At 36.4% G+C, this 19,266-nt stretch overlaps 1 protein-coding gene across 1 annotated transcript in view; it reads left to right on the top strand.

Annotated features, from left to right (window-relative positions):
• Positions 1-16,393, top strand: part of SMC1B (structural maintenance of chromosomes 1B) — a 36,754-nt gene extending 20,361 nt beyond the window's left edge. The window contains exons 15-25 of the mRNA XM_072400275.1: positions 85-191; positions 583-724; positions 1,741-1,886; positions 3,830-3,983; positions 4,121-4,213; positions 4,822-4,978; positions 6,106-6,260; positions 11,440-11,591; positions 11,849-11,918; positions 13,843-13,953; positions 14,824-16,393. Of these exons, the coding sequence (XP_072256376.1) occupies positions 85-191; positions 583-724; positions 1,741-1,886; positions 3,830-3,983; positions 4,121-4,213; positions 4,822-4,978; positions 6,106-6,260; positions 11,440-11,591; positions 11,849-11,918; positions 13,843-13,953; positions 14,824-14,910 (1,374 nt within the window). The 3' untranslated portion in view covers positions 14,911-16,393. The remainder of the gene's footprint in view (positions 1-84; positions 192-582; positions 725-1,740; positions 1,887-3,829; positions 3,984-4,120; positions 4,214-4,821; positions 4,979-6,105; positions 6,261-11,439; positions 11,592-11,848; positions 11,919-13,842; positions 13,954-14,823) is intronic.
• The last annotated feature ends 2,873 nt before the right edge of the window (positions 16,394-19,266 follow it).

A 19,266-nucleotide genomic window follows, 5' to 3' on the forward strand; every position in this document is an offset into this window, starting at 1 on the left:
CATTGGTGGAAGAGGTTTATCATTTTTTTTATGAAAACATCAAAAAGAAATTGCGACAAATCCTAACACAGTATGTTTCTAAAGCTGGAAGACAGAATTTTTAGGAGATTCTGCGAGGAGATAGGAGTGCAAAACATTCGAGATTATGAGGAAGAATATGTGAAACAACACCAAGAAACAGACAAGAAAAGGTACGTTAGATGAAATAGCGCTTGTGCGTTTCCTGTGAACGAATAAATATAACTGACTCTGTCATTTTGTATTACAATGAAATTAAGTCAAAATTGGAAGTAGGAGTGGAATGGCAGCCAAAATATTGTTCTGCCATTGTGGAGAAGTGTTTTTTTCACATTGTCTTTTTAGAGCACAATATTAGCCAGTAAAAAACCACATTGAACACGGTGTAAGGATTTATTCCCCATGTGAAAGTGTGTGCATTCGCAAAGTGAAAATGTTTACAGATGTGGCATAGAGGAGATATTTCTAGACCATAAAATACCTTCAGATTTAGAGTGGATGACAGATATCACTTTGCTGACTTATTTCACTTGTTACATAAAATGTCTAACCATATATCTCAAGGCTGGAGTTTGGAAATCAAAAGACACGTTTGGAAATTCAAGTTGAATATATTCGTGAACAACTAAAGAAAGAAGTAGAGAATGTGACAAAGCTTAGGGAGAGATTGAGCAAAGAGGAAGATCAAGTAATTCAGCTAAAAAAGGTGCGGTAACTTTTTTTATCCTTTAACTTGTATTGTTTACTTTAAAAAATTAGGTTTGCATCTGATCTTACTAATATTTTTGGTGGTCCTAACCTCCGATATATAGTATGTATATCTTAGAAATGTAAGATGATCCTAAAGTACAACTGAAACCAAAACATTTTTGTAAAATTTTTGCTGCTGTAAGCACCCTATTGTTGAGATTAAATTTCGCTTAAATTCAAGAGAAAAAAACAGAAAATGAGGGGAATTTTTTCCAAAGTGAAGAGAATTTCCTTCTTTGTTGTCACTGAAACAGATTTCCACATTGGCTGCTTTTCATCAGTGCCTCTTCCACCAATGGAGTGGTTTAAAGCTGCAGATACTTACTGGGATAGCAATAAAAACATGAAATACATTCCAAACATTTCTTGATTAAAAGTAGAGGAAAAAAGTTTTAGATACACCTAAATGTTGAAGCATATAAACAAAAATAGTTCAACCTATGCATGACCCAGTAAAGGCCAACAGCCCTGCTTAAGAATCATCTTTGCGGAACAGAAAATGTGCAATAAATGTAGATATGATTATACTAGATTATTTGGAAATAACGTTTTTGGGGTTTAAATGCACTTTGTTTACTATCAAAAGTTTGATGATTTTACAAAAAAATAGATGTGTGAAAAGATTGTTATTCGCTAGAAATCAAGCTGAAAATTTCCAGCATTGCCATAGTGACCAGAAAAGGCTTTTTAAATCGGAACTATCGGAAAATCGGAAATCAGAGTTCCACTGATGTATCAGGCACGGTTTTATTGCAGAAAGTGACAGGCAATAATTTTTGCCTGCCTGAGTTAGAAACACACATATTTTGTAATACATATTCTGTGGCACTGGTTACATAATCCCTCTTTAATGTACAGCGCTGCGTAATATGTTGGCGCTATATAAATCCTGTTTATTAATAATAATAATAATAATAATAATAATAATATACATTTTTCCTGGGAACTGATTTTTTTTTTTGTTTTTTTTAGGATGAACAAAAATATCTCCATTTAGTTGATGAAGCCTCATCTGAGCAACAAGAATTCAAAAATCATCTTATCCTTAAACAATCCAAGGCCTCTGAGGTTCAGAAACTGGTTGATGAAACTAGAAACAAGCTGTTAAGCATGACCAGGTAACTGCGCCTCACTTCATGAAAACTTATGTGTATTGGTTTAACATTACTCATCATGATCTAAAAATCTTTTTGTAAATATGAAAAACTTATATTTGTTTCTTTTCAGTCAAACAGAAAATGTTGCATATTACAATTTGTGTTCTTGTTTTTATACTGTAGGTGGTGTTGAATTCTGTTTTGCTAAAAATGTTCTATTAAATAGAGTTTCATCACTCAATTTACTCTTAACTGGATAAATCTGACTCTTCTCCCCACTTTTTCCTACTGTGTATTGAGGACTCCATAAGGTGTATCCGTCAGAAAGGGAAAGTCTGAAAACAATATTACTTCTTTTAAAGTGGGTTGTTAAATTTTCCTAGATGGGAAGTTTGGTAAGCATGTCTTACTTGGCTTGACTAAAAAATATTCTATAGCACAGCTGCTTTAGTGCATCGCAGACAAAAATAGGACCTATTTACAATGAAGTACGTGCATTGCTGTACCATTATAGATTTGAAATTATAGGACATGGAATGATATTTAGCTTTTAGTTATATTGTATACAAAAGGACTGGACAATGGAAAAACATAAAAAACTGTGGGGCATCCCATAATAACTTCTGATATTACCAGCATTACCATTTTTTGTCAGGAGTACTAGGGGATGGCTGTCTCTTCTCATGCTCTTCTGTCCTAAAAACTTCTATCTTCTTCTATATTTCCTCTAATAACTAGCAATATTTTTTTCTTTATATTGATGCTGTTGGAGTTGGTCTGTTGAATTGCAGCTGTTATCAATCTTATCTAAGTGTGCCATGTCTGAAAGTAGAAATTGATGTAGTCTGAAAATGGCTTTAGGGCACTGGGTTCTGCATAAGGTGCTTTTATCAGACATATAATTCATAATTCACTTGGTGTGAGTCTTGGGGCTTCCAAGCAAGTAGTTTCTCCATTTAATAAAGCCTCACATTCCTACAAATAGATCTTTTTTGAGAGTTTTTTCGTTTCTCACTCTTAAATTTAGACCTTAGCTTCCCCTACCCATTCACCAGTGATTAGATTGGATTTCTGGTTCTCTCTGGGAAAACACTATTTGAACCCACTGGAGACATTACTCTTCCTACTTCCACTCAAAAGGTGTCTTTCCTTGTTGTCACCAACTCTGCAAGGAACTACCATCTCTCTCCTTTTAGAAACCATTTTTAGTTTAGTGTTGGCGCCTAGACGGTTCTTCTTTTAGATTGTTTTTTCCTTTCATTTTAACCAGGTCATCCTATTTCTCTCACTGTGTCATGCTACAGTTCACTAAAAAGGAATGCCCCGGCGTTGTTTCATTGTACTTGAGGGTGGGAGAAACTAACTGTCAGCCACTGCTTTTTACAGGATAAGAAGATTTCCCTTGTTTATACTAACTGTAAAGGTTCTCTGCCCTGTACCATCCTTTCTGAGTGGCTCTAAATCTTTGTTTTTGGGTTTTCTAGCATCAACTGTATACTAGATTTTACTAGATTTGCACAGCCATCTGATTTTTTGTTAAAAAATTATCAAATTTCTACTTGGTGCAATTGTTTGATGTATTGCCCACACCTTGTTCATCTGGTGTTAAATGTTCTTAAAGTATCCTGTGTACTTTATTGGAGAAGATTTTTTTTTCTGTACTTATTGTAAAGTCATTCTCTGTAAGTCCATTAGGGAACTCTCGCATCTGTGGTTATGATACTTATCTAACTCGGGTAATGGTATATAGTTGTATAATTATCTTAGGCTGGCCTGTAGTCCAATCCTTCAGCAGGCATCAGTATAACCTAAAGATTTAGGATCTGTTGTGGACTCAAAAGAAATGATTTTACAGTGAGTACCAAAATTAATTATTTTTCGTTTATAACATTGCATTAATTACTTAATAGAATAAAAGACAAAAATAAATGTGCAATTTAATTTTCCCTGTTTTGCATCTGAAGGGAAATTGGCAAGAAGCAAAAAGAAGCAATGACTATTGATAGTCTTATAGAACAGAAAAGGTTAGAAAGGCACAATTTACTCCTGGATTGTAAAGTACAAGATTTGCAGATAACTCTGCTAGCTGGCTCTTTGGAAAATATCATGGAAGTTGAGGTGAGATCTAGACTGGAGGGAGGTCTTTGTTGGTTGGTACACACATGATATAAGAAGAATGTTTGTTATGAAACCTGTTATCTGAATCAGACACAATTGTAACAGACAAAAATAATACTTTTGTTACATACCTTTAGGCTGAAAGTGAAAGCTCTCTAACAACTGCTGAAATCTATGAACGAGAAGGCACCATTCGCATAGACTATGGTGATCTTCCTCATAATCTTAAGGTAATTCGTTATTACTGCATGAAGCTTTTTGTGTTTTAAATTTTTTTTACTTATATTGTGCCGACACGTTAGTCAACACAATACAGGACTCCTGCTCCTGGGGTCTCTCCTTTTAGGAGCCTGAATTAAAAACCCAACTTCAATTAAAAAAAAGTCGATTTCTCAAACACCATTTGAAAGTTTTTTTCTACTGCATCAATTTAAAATGTAGGGGCAAAGAATAGGGTTCTAGTCCTCATCATTTCTAGATGGTAGGTCTGTCCACTGTGCTTACATTTTAGACTAGTTAGACATTGCGTTTTGCAGTAGTGCTTAATAATAAGTGTAGATTAGTTCTTGTGATTAATACAGAGTAACAGTTTGTATGTGTTTCCATCATCTTTACTTCTCAGTTCTAGCCTTTCACCCCATAGATACCTGCTCATCCCTCAAGCATAGTGGCCAGTGTGGGTAGAACATATAGGTTCCAGTGGTGCAGCACATAATCCAACCTAACAATCTAACCTAACATTTATGTGTATTTTTGGGTTTTGAAATATTTTTTTATAGCATCATATATCCAGAATTCAATTTTGACTGCTTCCTAATAGCATATATCAATTGTACAGGTGCTGGTGACAGAAAATGAAATCTCAGCTGAACTCATGCGACTTCGGCAACAATGCATTGCTCATGAAAACATTTTGCTAAAGACTTCTGCTCCAAACCTAAGAGCTCTGGAGAAACTCCAGAATATCAGCGACAAGTTTCAAGAAACTACAGATGGTAAAAAAAAGAAAGCCGGTTTAATATCTGTTTCCTATGTAAGGTTGTATTCTGGTCCACTAACACTATGCAGTGTGCAGTATGTCAGTAGACAGCAAGTGATTGTTGCTGTGGGGTCTAGCATTTGAAAATAAACCCCATCTTTTTTGTATTATGTACCTGTTAGTATCAGAACCTCATTACATTTCTAAGTTAAAGTGTTGAATCCTCTACTACAGTGGTCGACAAACTTTTGGACCTTAGGGAGCACTAAATTTAATGAATCCAGACTGCACATGTACAGGGAGCCATGTGTCACTCAAAGGGGAAGAAACTTCCTCCAGAGTGACGTGATAATGCCAGAAGCCGCCCAATCTCCCATCGCTATTGTCCCCTCAGGATGTTTAGTCAGCAGAGCCAATGGTTGGCGACTGTCGCTCTACTAGGTCATAGCTGAAAAAAGTAGTAGTACTGAAATGAAATGCTGAAAATGTAGTTCAAACAAATTAAGGTAATGTAAATGTATTCATTAGAGAGGACCTATTGTATCCGTGTTAAATGCAAATTTGTAACCACTTGCAGTATTGTCAGCTTGCTATGTACTGTGGAATAGGCATCTCTATTTACTTGCAAATGTTTGTTTTATTTCTATAAAAAATTGCCGGGAAGCTTTCTTACAGATTAAGTAATAAGTAGATAAATATTGGAAGAATGTATTTTGTATACTGTAGAGATAATTATTAATGTGTTAGAGCAGGTTCACACCTGCCCTTACCAGCTGCGCCAACCCTTGCGCAGCAGCGCTGGTTATGAAAAAAACAGTGTCTGCACTTTAGACAGCTGGTGGCAAAATACCTATATGTGGCTGGTAGCCAACCTGTTGCTGGTAAAAAGTGTCCAAATGTGAAATTTTCTTTTCTGAAGATTTGTATATCTGGGTAATATGAGCAAATTCACTCAAAACTGCCTACTCAGTTTTAGACCAGACTGTGGTCTGTGAATTCCAGCAGGGATGTTTATGCCCCTCTACCTTTGTGTGCGATCTTCTTCAGCAGAACTTTGAAAGTTATCTTGTCATTGAATTGGTGGCTATGTAAAATCCACCCTTGGGGCCGCAAAAAAAGTGAGCTTGTTTATTTTTCTCATAGCTTTTGAGACCAGCAGAAGGAAAGCCAGTCTGTGTAGAACAGAATTTGAGCAGGTGAAGCAGAAGAGATATGAGCTTTTTAGCCAGTGTTTTGAGCATGTTTCTGTAGCTATCGATCAGATCTACAAGAAGCTCTGCAGAAATGCCAGCGCTCAGGTTTGCCTATTTAATTTTACCTCTTCTTTATATATTTAGTTAGTGTTCCCTAAACTTTTGTTACTTTGTATTACCATCGAAGACCATGTGAACCTTGCAGTTAAAAGAATGATTGCACTAAGTCTTGCTTTAATGGGCCGAGGCAGTATGCTTTTAACAAAGATTCAATCTTCTTCTAAGATTATTTAGAATTTATTATAAGTGCATTTCACCTGGTTAAGCTAACTTTGCATTCCCAACCTAAATGGGGGAAAAACCAGTGATGAAGTGAACAAAAGCCCATTTGTAACTCCTTAAAGTTAAATTAAAAATTCTGAACCATGAAGGATATTTAAATCTTTAGGAGCACTGCAGACAACACAAAGTAATAATGTTTTTTCAATGCATTCTGAGGGTCAAATATTTAAACTTCAGAAAATATTTTACACTGAGAATGCAAGCAATCTTTTGGCAAAGAATGATGCTGCAATCTGTAATTATAGTAAGCCAAAACAGGCTTTTATTTACACATTGGGAAAGCCAAACTATAGGTAAAAGATTTACCTATAGCAGCGTGTTTTCCTTCTCATTGCAGGGGTTTACTTTTCATTTATCTAGAAGATGTTAAAAGATAAGATAAACTCATCTTATTGCTCTCTCCCTCACCAGCTGCTTTTATCCTTTCACTTTTTTGAAATATGGGTGGGCCCTCTGGGGTCCTGCATTGTATACATACAGTATATATTAATCATCTTATTTACCCCCAGGCAACGTCAGCAAATAAACCATTGCAGTAGGAATTGGGTTCCATTTCAAGTGTAAATGTTTTATTTCCCCAGAAAGTCAGCTTTAATGTTTTTTAAATGAGGTCATACTAGTTGGTGTACATTAAAGTGGATCTGAACTAAAATGGTAAATATTTGCTATGTTATGGGGACCTATATATATATTAAAGGTGTTAAAGTAGTACCATGCAGGGAGCACACAGGTTATACTGGGGACTTGTCATTTGCCATCTACAAGCCTTTTTCGGTTACAGCTTCAAGGGCTTAGCTCGCCTTTATTATATATGATAATATGTACTTACTACTGAGACTATTACAGCTGTACTTTAGATATGCTGGATTTTGCTGCACATAGTTATCAGGAATTCATTCCAAGCCTCTATTTTCCCAGTGCGATTTCTTGAAATACCTTTTTTGAAAAAAAAAAAAAATTAAAAACCCTACATACCTCATTTAAACTAAATTTGAACTAAACTGGACTTTTAACTGAAAAAAAATGCCACATTTAAAATCCATTAACAAATTACCAAAACTAAAAACAGGCATAGAAATATAGTTGAAGTAAAAACAAGACATTTTTTTTGTGTTCTTAAAACATTAACACACTTGTTCAAATTTTTGGAACCAACAACAATACCACAGAAATTCTAGTCATAACAATAAATATATTCAGGATCTTGCCATCACACTATACTTTTTTAGGCCATTAACACATATACCTTGTTAGTGTTCAATCATGGTAAAAATAATAGAATCATGGTATAAAACAAAAAATGGATTCCTGAACTCAACATGTTTCGTTTTAAACAAAATTTTTTTAGGAGTTTAAAAAGGCCAGAAGGCTATGACTAGAAATTAAAAATATATATACAAATAACACTGCGGAACAATTTTCAACACACTTTTTGATGACTTTCATTTTTAAGCCTGTTTACACTAAAATAGGTATGCTGATTCTGAAAGTACAGTTAGTTTTCTTCTATCACGTCAGGTTTTTTCTCTACCACTTATAATATTGCGATTACTGTAGTGTGGATTTGTATAGGCTATTAATTTACACGCAAGACTGTGTGATAAGAGGTTGTACGCTGCTCTACGTAGTGAATAAGCAAAATTTATTTTTCTACTTACACACGTATTTCCTTTCTTTCAGATCATGTCTGACTCTGCTGTTTCTCATCATAAGTGCCTAAACAACCATGATTAATTTTGGTATATTTGTAGCAGTTTCACCATTCCCAGTCATTGGGCCAACATCAGCACATTTGTAGAGCAAGCCTATTTGGCATATTTCAAACTTGATTTTCACGGAATCCCGCAGGTCTAGGGCATCTGTGCCTCCTTCTGGCGTACCCTCCTTGCAGTCCCCTGCTGCCAGCACCATTTCTGCTTCTAGATCTAACACTCTGCACACTTTCTGGTCCAGGTCAGGTGATTCTCTGTCAGCTGCTTCCTTGCCTCAGAGGACTAAGGTGTTTTACAGACGCACCCCATATGCTGGCAGGCACCTGAATAACACCTGAGGCTGTCACATCACCAGCACTCCCTCTGCTGGTGGGTTTGTTATCTGCGGCTCACATGACCTACACTTATCACCTGACATCCCCTTCTTAAGGAAATGACCAGGCAACAGGAAGTTTCCTGGACAAGGAGTTCTTTGTGGTTGTACTCCCAGGTTTCTACAGCTCCATTCTCTGCATTTGTTCCTGTGCTATCCGTGTACCCACCCGGGCTTGTTTGATGCTTGTCCTGACCTGCGGCTCGTTCAACTACCCTTTTGAATTTCACTTTGGTACTTCGCCATTGGTTCCTGTCAGTCAGCTGTCATCTGCCTTGGCGGACACAGGGGCCGGAACCTGGCAGTGGCTTGCTGCACAACATCCTCACCTCCAGAGGCTCTGGAGAAGACCAAGCTACTGCTTAGACCCTGCGTGGATTTATGGATGTGGACAAGGGAACACATGATAAGATGCCATTTGGTATACCTATGGTTTGGTGGGAGCCAGGAGATCATTTCAGTGACTGTTACATTTATATAGTGAAAACTTCAGGATATGACAAGAAAAATAAATCTAACATAGCGTATCCTTGTCCACCATTGGCTATATGCCGAGTGGCTCATTCAGATGAAATTCCAGTGCCTGTTTCCGTTACACTACCCTCTCTTGAAGAACATGATTATGGTGATGAACTAGGTGACAACAATGATGAAGAGTTTGAAATTGAAGAAGACTGTTCGTAAGGGATTTGATCAGCATGAGTTGAGTGATTTGGCACATGATTTGGGACTATCAAAGAAGGCTTCAGAACTCCTAGCATCAAGACTGCGTGAGAAAAACTTACTTGAAAAAGGAACAAAGGTACAAGGCACTTTCGAACCAGTGAAATTGCATTTCTGCAGTACATTAGAACGGACAGTGGCTTTGTGTATTGCCATAACATGGTTTAATGGAGGAATTGTGTATTGCAATCTTTAACTCAACTGAATGGCAACTAGTCATCGATAGCTCCAAGCGGAGCTTAAAGTGTGTCCTCCTTCACAATGGCAATATATTTGGGTCAGTCCCAATTGGCCATTCAGTTTCTCTTTGTGAAGAATATGCAGACATAAAGAGAGTCATTGAGTTATTGCAATATCACCAACACAATTGGGTCATCTGTGTTGACCTTAAAATTATATGCTTCCTTTTTGGTCAGCAACGCGGATACACCAAGTATCCTTGTTATCTGTCAATGTGGGACAGCAGAGCTCCTGAGAGGCATTGGGTGGAACCAGGTGATCCAAACATTTTACATGAGCCACTTGTTGATAGAAAGAATATTATATTCCCGCCTCTGCACATGGAACTGGGTCTGATGAAGCAGTTTGTTAAAGCTTTGCCAACTGAAGGAGACTTTTTTTTTCAAGTACCTAATTTTGGCATTTCCTGGCATGTCATTTGAAAAAATAAAGGTCGATGTATTTGATGGTCCACAGATTCGGTAGCTCATCAAAGATGAAGATTTCATCAGGACAATGTCAGAAGTCAAAAAGAATGATTGGTTATCATTCAAAGCCATTGTCAAGGACTTTCTTGAAAACACACAAACAAAAAAATTACACAGAAATTGTCCAGAAACTCTTGGAGAGCTACAAAATGCTAGGTTGCAATTTGAGCATCAAGCTGCATTTTCTGCATGGCCATCCTTCGAACTTCCCGGAAAACCTTGGTGCAGTCAGTGATGAGCAAGGTGAACAATTCCACCAAGATTTGAAGGTCATGGAAAGATGGAATCAGGGTAGATGGGGGATGTACATATGATGGCCAACTATTGTTGGAGCATCGGGCTGGATTGTCCTTACACTGAACACTCCAGGAAAAGTGTATACTTTATACACTTTTTATACTTTATATACTGTATTTACTCCTATAAGTGTAAATTTTGTAATTTTCAAATGTTTTACTGTAAAAAAAACTTTAACAATAAATTCTTTGTATGAACAAAAGGAGATTAAATACACAGTACATTCAAGTTATTATTTCATTATTTTTTTATTGTAAGTAAAATTTGTATATTTTTTGACAAAAACAGATGGTACCTTTTATCCTGAAAACTGGATGTGATACCAAAAAATGCGGTCATTTCTGGATTCACCACCCAAAAATTAGTGATAAAAGAAGTGTAAGATCTAACTCAACAAAAAATGCGTTCCCCGGTGTAATCAAACACGCCAAAATAGTGTAATATTATGTACATTTATATATGCTTATACATAATGAGATAGTATATAACGTATGTATATAAGTAACAGTAGCAAACAATTGTACTACTTTAAAAAGTTTTTACAAAAAGATTTTTTACATGCATCACCAGACATTTGCCATTGCTTTGTTAATAGTTACCTGCATATTAAAGACAGCAAGTATGTGAGACAATTAACCTCTGTATCAGCATCTTACAAAGTACTGTTGCAGTCATATCCAACATCAAATTATTGGTGGTGATAGAAAAAATTGTTCATATGTCAGCAATTACCTACAACCCCGCATCATTCAGAATTCTGCCATCAAGGACTCCCGCACCCAAAAAGTGTGTTAAGAACATGAATATAAAAAATCATTGTTTTTACTTCACCTATATTTCTATGCCTTAACAATCCTTGTTTTGCTATCCTAAAACATATCCTTCTTGTTAGTTCCACCATGCCAATCAGGAACCAGACTTCTGAACACAAAAAAAAATGCTGGGCACATTTTAATATTGTGAATTTAAAGCATTGCCTATTTTTTTTGCCTCTTTTACATGTTGAAACTAGTGCAAAAATTAACAGGAAAAAGTGTGTTATATGTTGTTTAGAACGTATTTGTTAATTTTTGGAAGACCAAATGGTTTGTTTCTTTGCTTTAAAATTTTAACACTTACCCTTTGATTAGGCCTTTCTTAGTCTTGAAAATACAGAGGAACCTTACCTTGATGGAATTGGATACAACTGTGTAGCTCCAGGGAAGAGATTTATGCCTATGGACAACTTGTCTGGAGGAGAGAAGTCTGTAGCTGCACTGGCTCTTGTCTTTGCTATTCACAGGTGAGATTTAAATTGCGTCATGATCTCACCTCTCGCCTCATGATCTCTGCCTGCAAATGCTTAAAAACACAAGTGCAGGGAATCTTATGAACTGGGCAACATTTATTAGGAATTTTCTTTTAATCAAGATTCTTCATAATATTTATGTTATGTTATGTTATGTTCATAAATCTTTATGTTAACAAATGTGTGTAGGTCAACTGTAAAGCATGTAAAAACAACAACAGAAAACATTGTGTTTTCCTGTCTTTTTGCAGCTTTCGTCCTGCGCCATTTTTTATTTTAGATGAAGTAGATGCAGCTTTAGACAACAGTAACATTGGTAAAGTAAGTGAAATTTTCTTCCTCTGTTCATTGTGGGGAACAGAAGACCTCCAGGTATGTTTACTGGTTGAATTGGCTACTCACTGAGCACTTTTTCTAACTGATTACACTAAAACAATGAATTGGTTACGTTTGCGGTTGATTTTTGTACGACGGGGTGGAAGGGAATGCTAGAAAATTGATCAGTGCTTTTTTTTGGTCATTTGGTTAACCATCATTTACTGTGATTTACTTGGATCCATTTTTGGTGTTTCAAGTAATATTTGAAATAGATATGGAAAGTTCTAATCCGGATCATAAAAAATCAATAAATAAATAATTTCAGGGATCAAACTAAACATATATTAACAATTGCATTATTGAACAAAAATACCATTGAGAAAATTACATAGTGAACTCTTAGCACTATTCGGATTTGTTACATTTACAGTTAGGTCCTTAAACATTTGGACAGAGACAACTTGTTTCTAATTTTGGTTCTGTACATTACCACAATTCATTTTATATGAAACTACTCAGATGCAGTTGAACTGCAGACTTTCAGCTTGTATTCAGTGGGTGGAACGAAAGGATTGCATAAAAATGTGAGGAACTAAAGCCTTTTTTTTAACACAATCACTTCATTTCAGGGGCTCAAAAGTAATTGGGCAAATTAAAAAGCTGAAAATAAAATGTTCATTTCTAATAATTGGTTGAAAACCCTTTGCTGGCAATGACAGCCTGTAGTCTTGATCTCGTGGACATCACCAGATGCTGGGTTTCCTCCTTTTTAATGCTCTGCCAGGCCTTTACTGCAGCGGCTTTCAGTTGCTGTTTGTTTGTGGGCCTTTCTGTCCGAAGTTTAGTCTTCAACAAGTGAAATGCATGCTCAATTGGGTTCAGATCAGGTGACTGACTTGGCCATTCCTGAATATTCCACTTCTTTGCTTTAATAAACTCCTTGGTTTCTTTGGCTGTATGTTTTGGGTCATTGTCCATCTGTATTATGAAACGCCTCCCAATCAATGTGACTGCATTTAGCTGGATTTGAGCAGACAGTATGTCTCTGAACACCTCAGAATTCATTCGTCTGCTTCTGTCCTGTGTCATATCATGGATAAACACTAGTGTCCCAGTGCCACCGGCAGCCATGCGCGCCCAAGTCATCACACTGCCTCCGCCATGTTTTACAGATGATGCGGTATGCTTTGGATCATGAGCTGTTCCTTGCCTTCTCCATACTTTTTTATTGCCATCATTCTGGTAAAGGTTGTTCTTGGTTTGAAGCAAAATCTTCCACATACAAGCCCCCCCCAAATCCACTCCAGGCCTTTTATCTGCCTAATTCATAATGACATAACAAAAGAAAATGCCCACACCAACCCATGAAATAGCCTTTGAGTCGATTGTCCAATTACTTTTGAGCCCCTGAAATGAAGTGATTGTGTAAAGAAAAGGCTTTAGTTCCTCACAATTTTATGCAATCTTTTTGTTCAACCCACTGAATTAAAGCTGAATGTCTGCAGTTCAAATGCATGTGAGTTGTTTCATTTAAAATTATTGTGGTAATGTACAGAACTAAATCTAGAAAAAAGTTGTCTCTTTCTAAATATTTATGGACCTAACTGTATTCCATACCGCTACTAAAATCGGGGTTCCTATAACGATTTGCCATAAGGCTTATTGTCCTAGGCATATCCCTCTACCATAGTGTAATGTTACCCTAATGTTATCCTAAGCCTAACCTTCCGTTCTACCTGTATCCCAGTATATCTTGCAGAATACTAGTGTAGCAGAGAAAAATGAACACTTGTTTTTATGCAGATTATAGTGGAATGTTATTGTTTTGTTTTATGAAGGCATGGAAATCCATGAATAACAATTTCTGTAAGGGTAGACTACCATATCTTTATACATGAAGGTATTAACTGCTGTATTCTGCATATAGGTAACAAGTTATATTAAAGAACAGACAAGACAGCACTTCCAAATGGTGGTCATTTCCTTAAAAGAAGAATTTTTTTCCAAGGCAGATGCTTTAATTGGAGTGTGCACAGAGGTAAAGTACATTCCAAACCAAAATGTATACACTGGTCAGTGAAGTCCTCTGCATTCAGGAAACTTAATTATGCTGAGCCTCTAAAGCTAAATTCTAGTATATTCACTATTTTCTGAACACAAAGAGAATGTGTATTCTTACTTGAATCTTGGTGTGCTTTCTGTAATAATTTCAGATTTGTGCAGTATTCTAATGTGAACCTGGCCTCTTTGTAGAAGGTTCTTGTGTTAAAACTGGTAACCTGGGCTCTCTCTCTCTTTGTGCAGGGGGACTGTTTTATCCTTCTCCCTCCTGTAATTTTCTACAATCAGCCTGTAGTGGGTTGGTTTACTGGGTCTCTCTATGCCCAAGCACAGTGATTAAATCACTTCTAATTTTGAAAACTTATAGCTGGGTTTACAGATGCAATTGGGGCCCACATGGTGGAATTACATCCTTTGTGGCTATTAAAGAACATCATTATAACTTATAATATATATAATAAAAACCCATAAAAGACATACAGTGGGTCCATCACTGCTAACAAAACCGTAATCAATAGAATTACCAGTGGAATTAAGAAGAAATAAAACATCCATGGTGTGTTATTTTTCAAACATTTGTTTTAAAGAGAAAAAATGAAATCACACGGACTTTGTAGTAGAGAGTGGAGTCTTTATAGCTTTATTTTGCCAGTTTACATATTAAATTGTGTTTTTGAGTCAGGATGGTAGACGGTGCTTTTGTCCTCTTTATTACCAGCACAGCAAGAATTTGTTACACACTTTACATGAGAGGGCCTCACATCTGTTGATGTGACCCAAGTATAAAACATGTGTTCTGCTAATTAAGCACCAAAAAATTACTTGCATTATTTATTTTTTTATGTAGCATGATGAAATGTGCAGCCAGGTGCTTACTCTGGATCTCACAGTCTACGAGGAGGATGAGGACTCTGGAAGCGATAGTGGAAAGTGACAAGATGTGTTATTCCTCTGACCCATTGGTATTTAGTACTAAGTTCACACATAGAAGGTTGTTCTTTTTACATGTTTTGCGAAGTTTACATGAAACATCACAAATATGAATTGTAGAACGGTTTGGGCAATTTGCACTTAATCAGTTGTTTTCAATTTTAGAATTACAGGCTTCTGATATTATATCTGTATGGTTTATTCCTCTTTTGGAAAAGGTTATGTAAGAAAAACATGTCACTAATTTGGTATGGGGTGTATCACCAAATTCACAAATAAGATAATGTAAACTGACCATCATTTAAAGTAAATGTGTGGCCAGACTATGGGCATTAAAGTATTAAATATTCTAAAAAAAAGTAATTTTCCTCAAGAGCAAGGCTTTATTGATAGTTGTTGCTGTAGTTATTGTGAAGTAATTCATTGTTAAGGCTTAGATAACCACATAATATTAGTCAGTGCTCAGCCCAGAAATTTTTTTATGCTGGTTGGAATGAAATTGTAGGTGGGTGGCAGCCCCCTGTATTGTGATGCAGCTCATCAATATTCACACAAAAACAGCCGGGAGGCTACTGAAACGTGCCGGCTGGTGCGCCCAGCAAAAAGTGGCTGGGGAGAACACTGCTAGTGATAAAATGCTGTGTTTAAAGCCCATGTTTGACCCCTTTAAACCTTCAGACACTTTATGTGAATCAATATAAGCATTTATGGACATTTAGAGGCATTTTTTTTTCTTCTCTCTTCCTTATCTGCCCTCTGAAAAGAAAAAAAACTCATTTTGGATAGTATGGAATATGTAAATAAAGACTTGCACAGATGTATGTTGATTTCCTGCCTTTAAAATGCATTCCAGACACAGGTCAGATTGCCATTTATTTCATTGGACTAGTGTAAATGACAGTTCTCAGGCTGGGTTTTCACTTGCATTTAATTTATTTATGAAAAGCATGTAGCCATGCAGATCAAATGTATTTTTTTTTTTGGTAATTAATTTCCAAGTTTGGAAAAAACATTTGTTTAAATGAGCTGTGACATGTGTAGCTGTAATGCCCATACCCTAGCCACTGGTTCACTTTATTTTTTTTGAAACATGCATGCAGATAAGAATGTCTGTTTTTTTTTTTAATTTCATGAATCTACACAATTGTCCTGGTCAGTGATTTGTAAGGCATTGAAGCTAGAGGATCAATATAACAACTAGACAGCATTTTCAGGTAAAATGAATAGTATGTGCTGAACAAAGCAACCAGCATGATTACAGCTGCCATTCTAGTTGTTTCAGACAACAGGTAACATCTATTCCTCATTAATCCGTGGTATTGCTTAGTGTCATGTAGGAACTGATTTCCAGTTGGGTTTTAATTCCAAAGACACAATGGAAGAAGTACATTTATTTGTCTGATGAATTCTCTATTTATACTGTTGTTGTTGCGAAATGTTCTGCTATATTAGTTGATATTATAATAAATAAACTGAAATTAAGCATTTCTACTGTGTGGTAATTGTAGAAATGTTATTGATAAATTCTTTTTATCTCCAGATCAAACCTAATGCACAATTCTGTGGGGAGTACCCAATATCAGCATTTGATTTGTATGATTTAGTGGATTTTGTCAGCTCATTATTATTTGAGCTTCAGATAAACATTTAAATAAAACAAAGGTTGACACCCATGAATGTAATCTCATATTACTTACATGTTATTATCTGTTTGGCCACTTTTGTGATCCACAAACCCATGCCATACTGCATCCAAAGGGTGACATCATTACTGGACAATTTACAGTACAGTCATCAGAAAAGAAAGTAACCTCAATTCTAAGGTTTTGCATATCAAGACATAATGAAAAATCATCTGATACCTAAAATGTCTTAAAACTAGGTAAATAAAAACTCTGATGAACAACAACACAGGACATATTACACCATGCCATTATTTAAGACAAAAAGCAGTGTGTGAAAAATTATTACACCCTTACTGATTTCATGGGAATTAGGAGAGTAAGTAGCAGCCAAGAACACTAATCGAATGCAAATGAATATTATAGCCTTAGTGAGTGTGACTACTTGTATAGGAGGAGAAGTTATGACATATTGACGGTCTGTAGCAGCGGTCGCCAACCGGTGGTCCGCAAAATAATTTTGAGGGTCTGCAGCTCTAGCCGGTGCACCCCCGAGCAGAGTCACAAAAGGACCCCGCTGGGGGGACGCACTGGCCAGGGTCGAGGAACAGGTCCCCGTACAAGTCCTAGGTGCAGAGAAGTGGGTGGATTGTGTCCCTGGACATAACCTGCCCACTCTCCCATCGCAGGCTTAGATCTATGATAGGGGAGTGGGCGGGGCTATGCCACAGTGACATCACTATGTGGGAGGTTTCTCCCCCTTTGATTGACACCCTGCTTCCCACACGGTCAGGAGCAGGTGATTTTAGTGGTCCGCAGAACCAAAAAGGTTGGCGACCACTGGTCTGTAGCATTCTGGTGTTTTAACACTATGCCAAGGCATCAACAATGATGTTAGAGAAGCAACTGATGCTTCCTATCAGGCTTGGCAGCGTTTTAAGGTTATTTTTAAACAATTTGAAGTCCATTATTTTTTTAGTAATAAAGGAACTGACACTTTAGCCGATTTTATTACCCAACTTTTTTATTTTATCTAATAATTTTTAAATATTGAATAGAAAATTTACAAAACTACAAAAAGCAGGTCCAGAGCAAAGTTTTGTATAACATATACCCGGTCTCATTTTGCTTGTCTACTATAACTGACATAGCCATTTTAATGTTTAATGTGTCAGGCTTTGTGATTTAACCAGAAAGTATTTTTCGTTTGTGTAAGATTTATGTAGATCAAGATATGGAAAGGAGATCCTGGGAACACTGCCGTAAGTTAGCAGTAGGGTCATCATTTTCTGTCTGAATAACCGTTACAGAAATATTTATATTACTTATATTCCCTTCTATCTGTGGATATTAAAAAAAGCTTCTACATTTTAAAGAATAATGGGAACCTATGCCTGGTTTCTATGTTTTGCCACTAGAGGGTGCCAAATCCATTAAAGTTTTTTTTTGGTTCCAGAACTAAAATAAACTGCTTAGACTTTTAACATATATTTCTGTAGTAAAAGATGGAATAAAAAAACATAATGAGATATGAATGCAAATTACCACAGGATATAATTTTGCTATGTACATTGCCTTGCTCTAAAAAAATAATTTTCACTGTTAGCTTGACTGTTTACCTCAAGTCATGTATGGATTAGTGTATAGAGAAGCTGAATGCAGATTACAGAATCAAAGTAGTACATTGGTCTTAAATATATGTGTGTTCACCAATGACATGGCTTTCTGCCTAAAACAAGTTGCAGATACCCCACATGTGTTGGTTGACATACATTTTTTTCTTCAGTATGTTAAACACTCTTCCTCATTTTTTGAATGTGTGTGAATAAAATGTAAGATATGTACATCTCTAAAGAGATATGTGGGTTGAATAGACTGTGAGCTGGGGAAAAACGTCCACTGCTCTTTCCTTGTGACTTATGAAGGGACACAGGATCCAGAAAAGGAAGAGACTGATATGAATAGTGTATTGTCCGTTCTAGAACCTGTGTTAGTCAGGACCTAGTTTTTACCAATAACTGCTGGGTGGACTGGGTCCTTTGACAGCCATTACACCTAGAGGTATAAAAGGAGTCAGCTTTAGGTAATGCACTATTGCAAAATATGCAGAGGATGTAGTAGTGACATGGTGAACAGGTGGAGCAGCCAGTTAAAAATATTAGTTACCTAATAGAATCTCTAGGTAAAAAAGAAAGATATTCTCCAGAGAAAAAAGATAAAATAGGAAAAAGTGGATGGTCAGGATTTGTATTTTTTTCATAAAATGGTGCAATTAAGTTTCACAATTTTTGTGTTAGTGGTACCCTAGTGACTTAATCTTCTGGATTATTGTAGCACATATTGTAGGGTGACACTCTCCACACCAATGACAACTTTTTGGAAACTTACCATGTCAACTTTGTAGATTGACACTCTTAGAAGTATGAATTTCCCGGCAGTAGGAAAGGTGAGTGTAAACTCCCTTCCTTTGCAGGTGTAACTTGTTTTGTCATGTTTATTATAGTGACAGGGTCAGCCAAGAATGTGTGGAACAGTATTTTTCCAAACATAGCTGACCTCCTGTCCAGTTATTCCAAAATATATATGGCTTTTGCAATTGCCAGTTATCTATTGATCAGTCAAACCATTTTTTTTTTTGTCATTCTGTGGCCAGTGGAGAAGTATTGGGTTTTTTCTATTGCTTGTCCTTAATATAAACCTCACAAACATTATCAAATTTATCTGTACCCATTGCATTG

Source organism: Pyxicephalus adspersus, chromosome 2 (assembly GCF_032062135.1).
Source record: "Pyxicephalus adspersus chromosome 2, UCB_Pads_2.0, whole genome shotgun sequence".
Classification (NCBI taxonomy): Eukaryota; Metazoa; Chordata; class Amphibia; order Anura; family Pyxicephalidae; genus Pyxicephalus; species Pyxicephalus adspersus.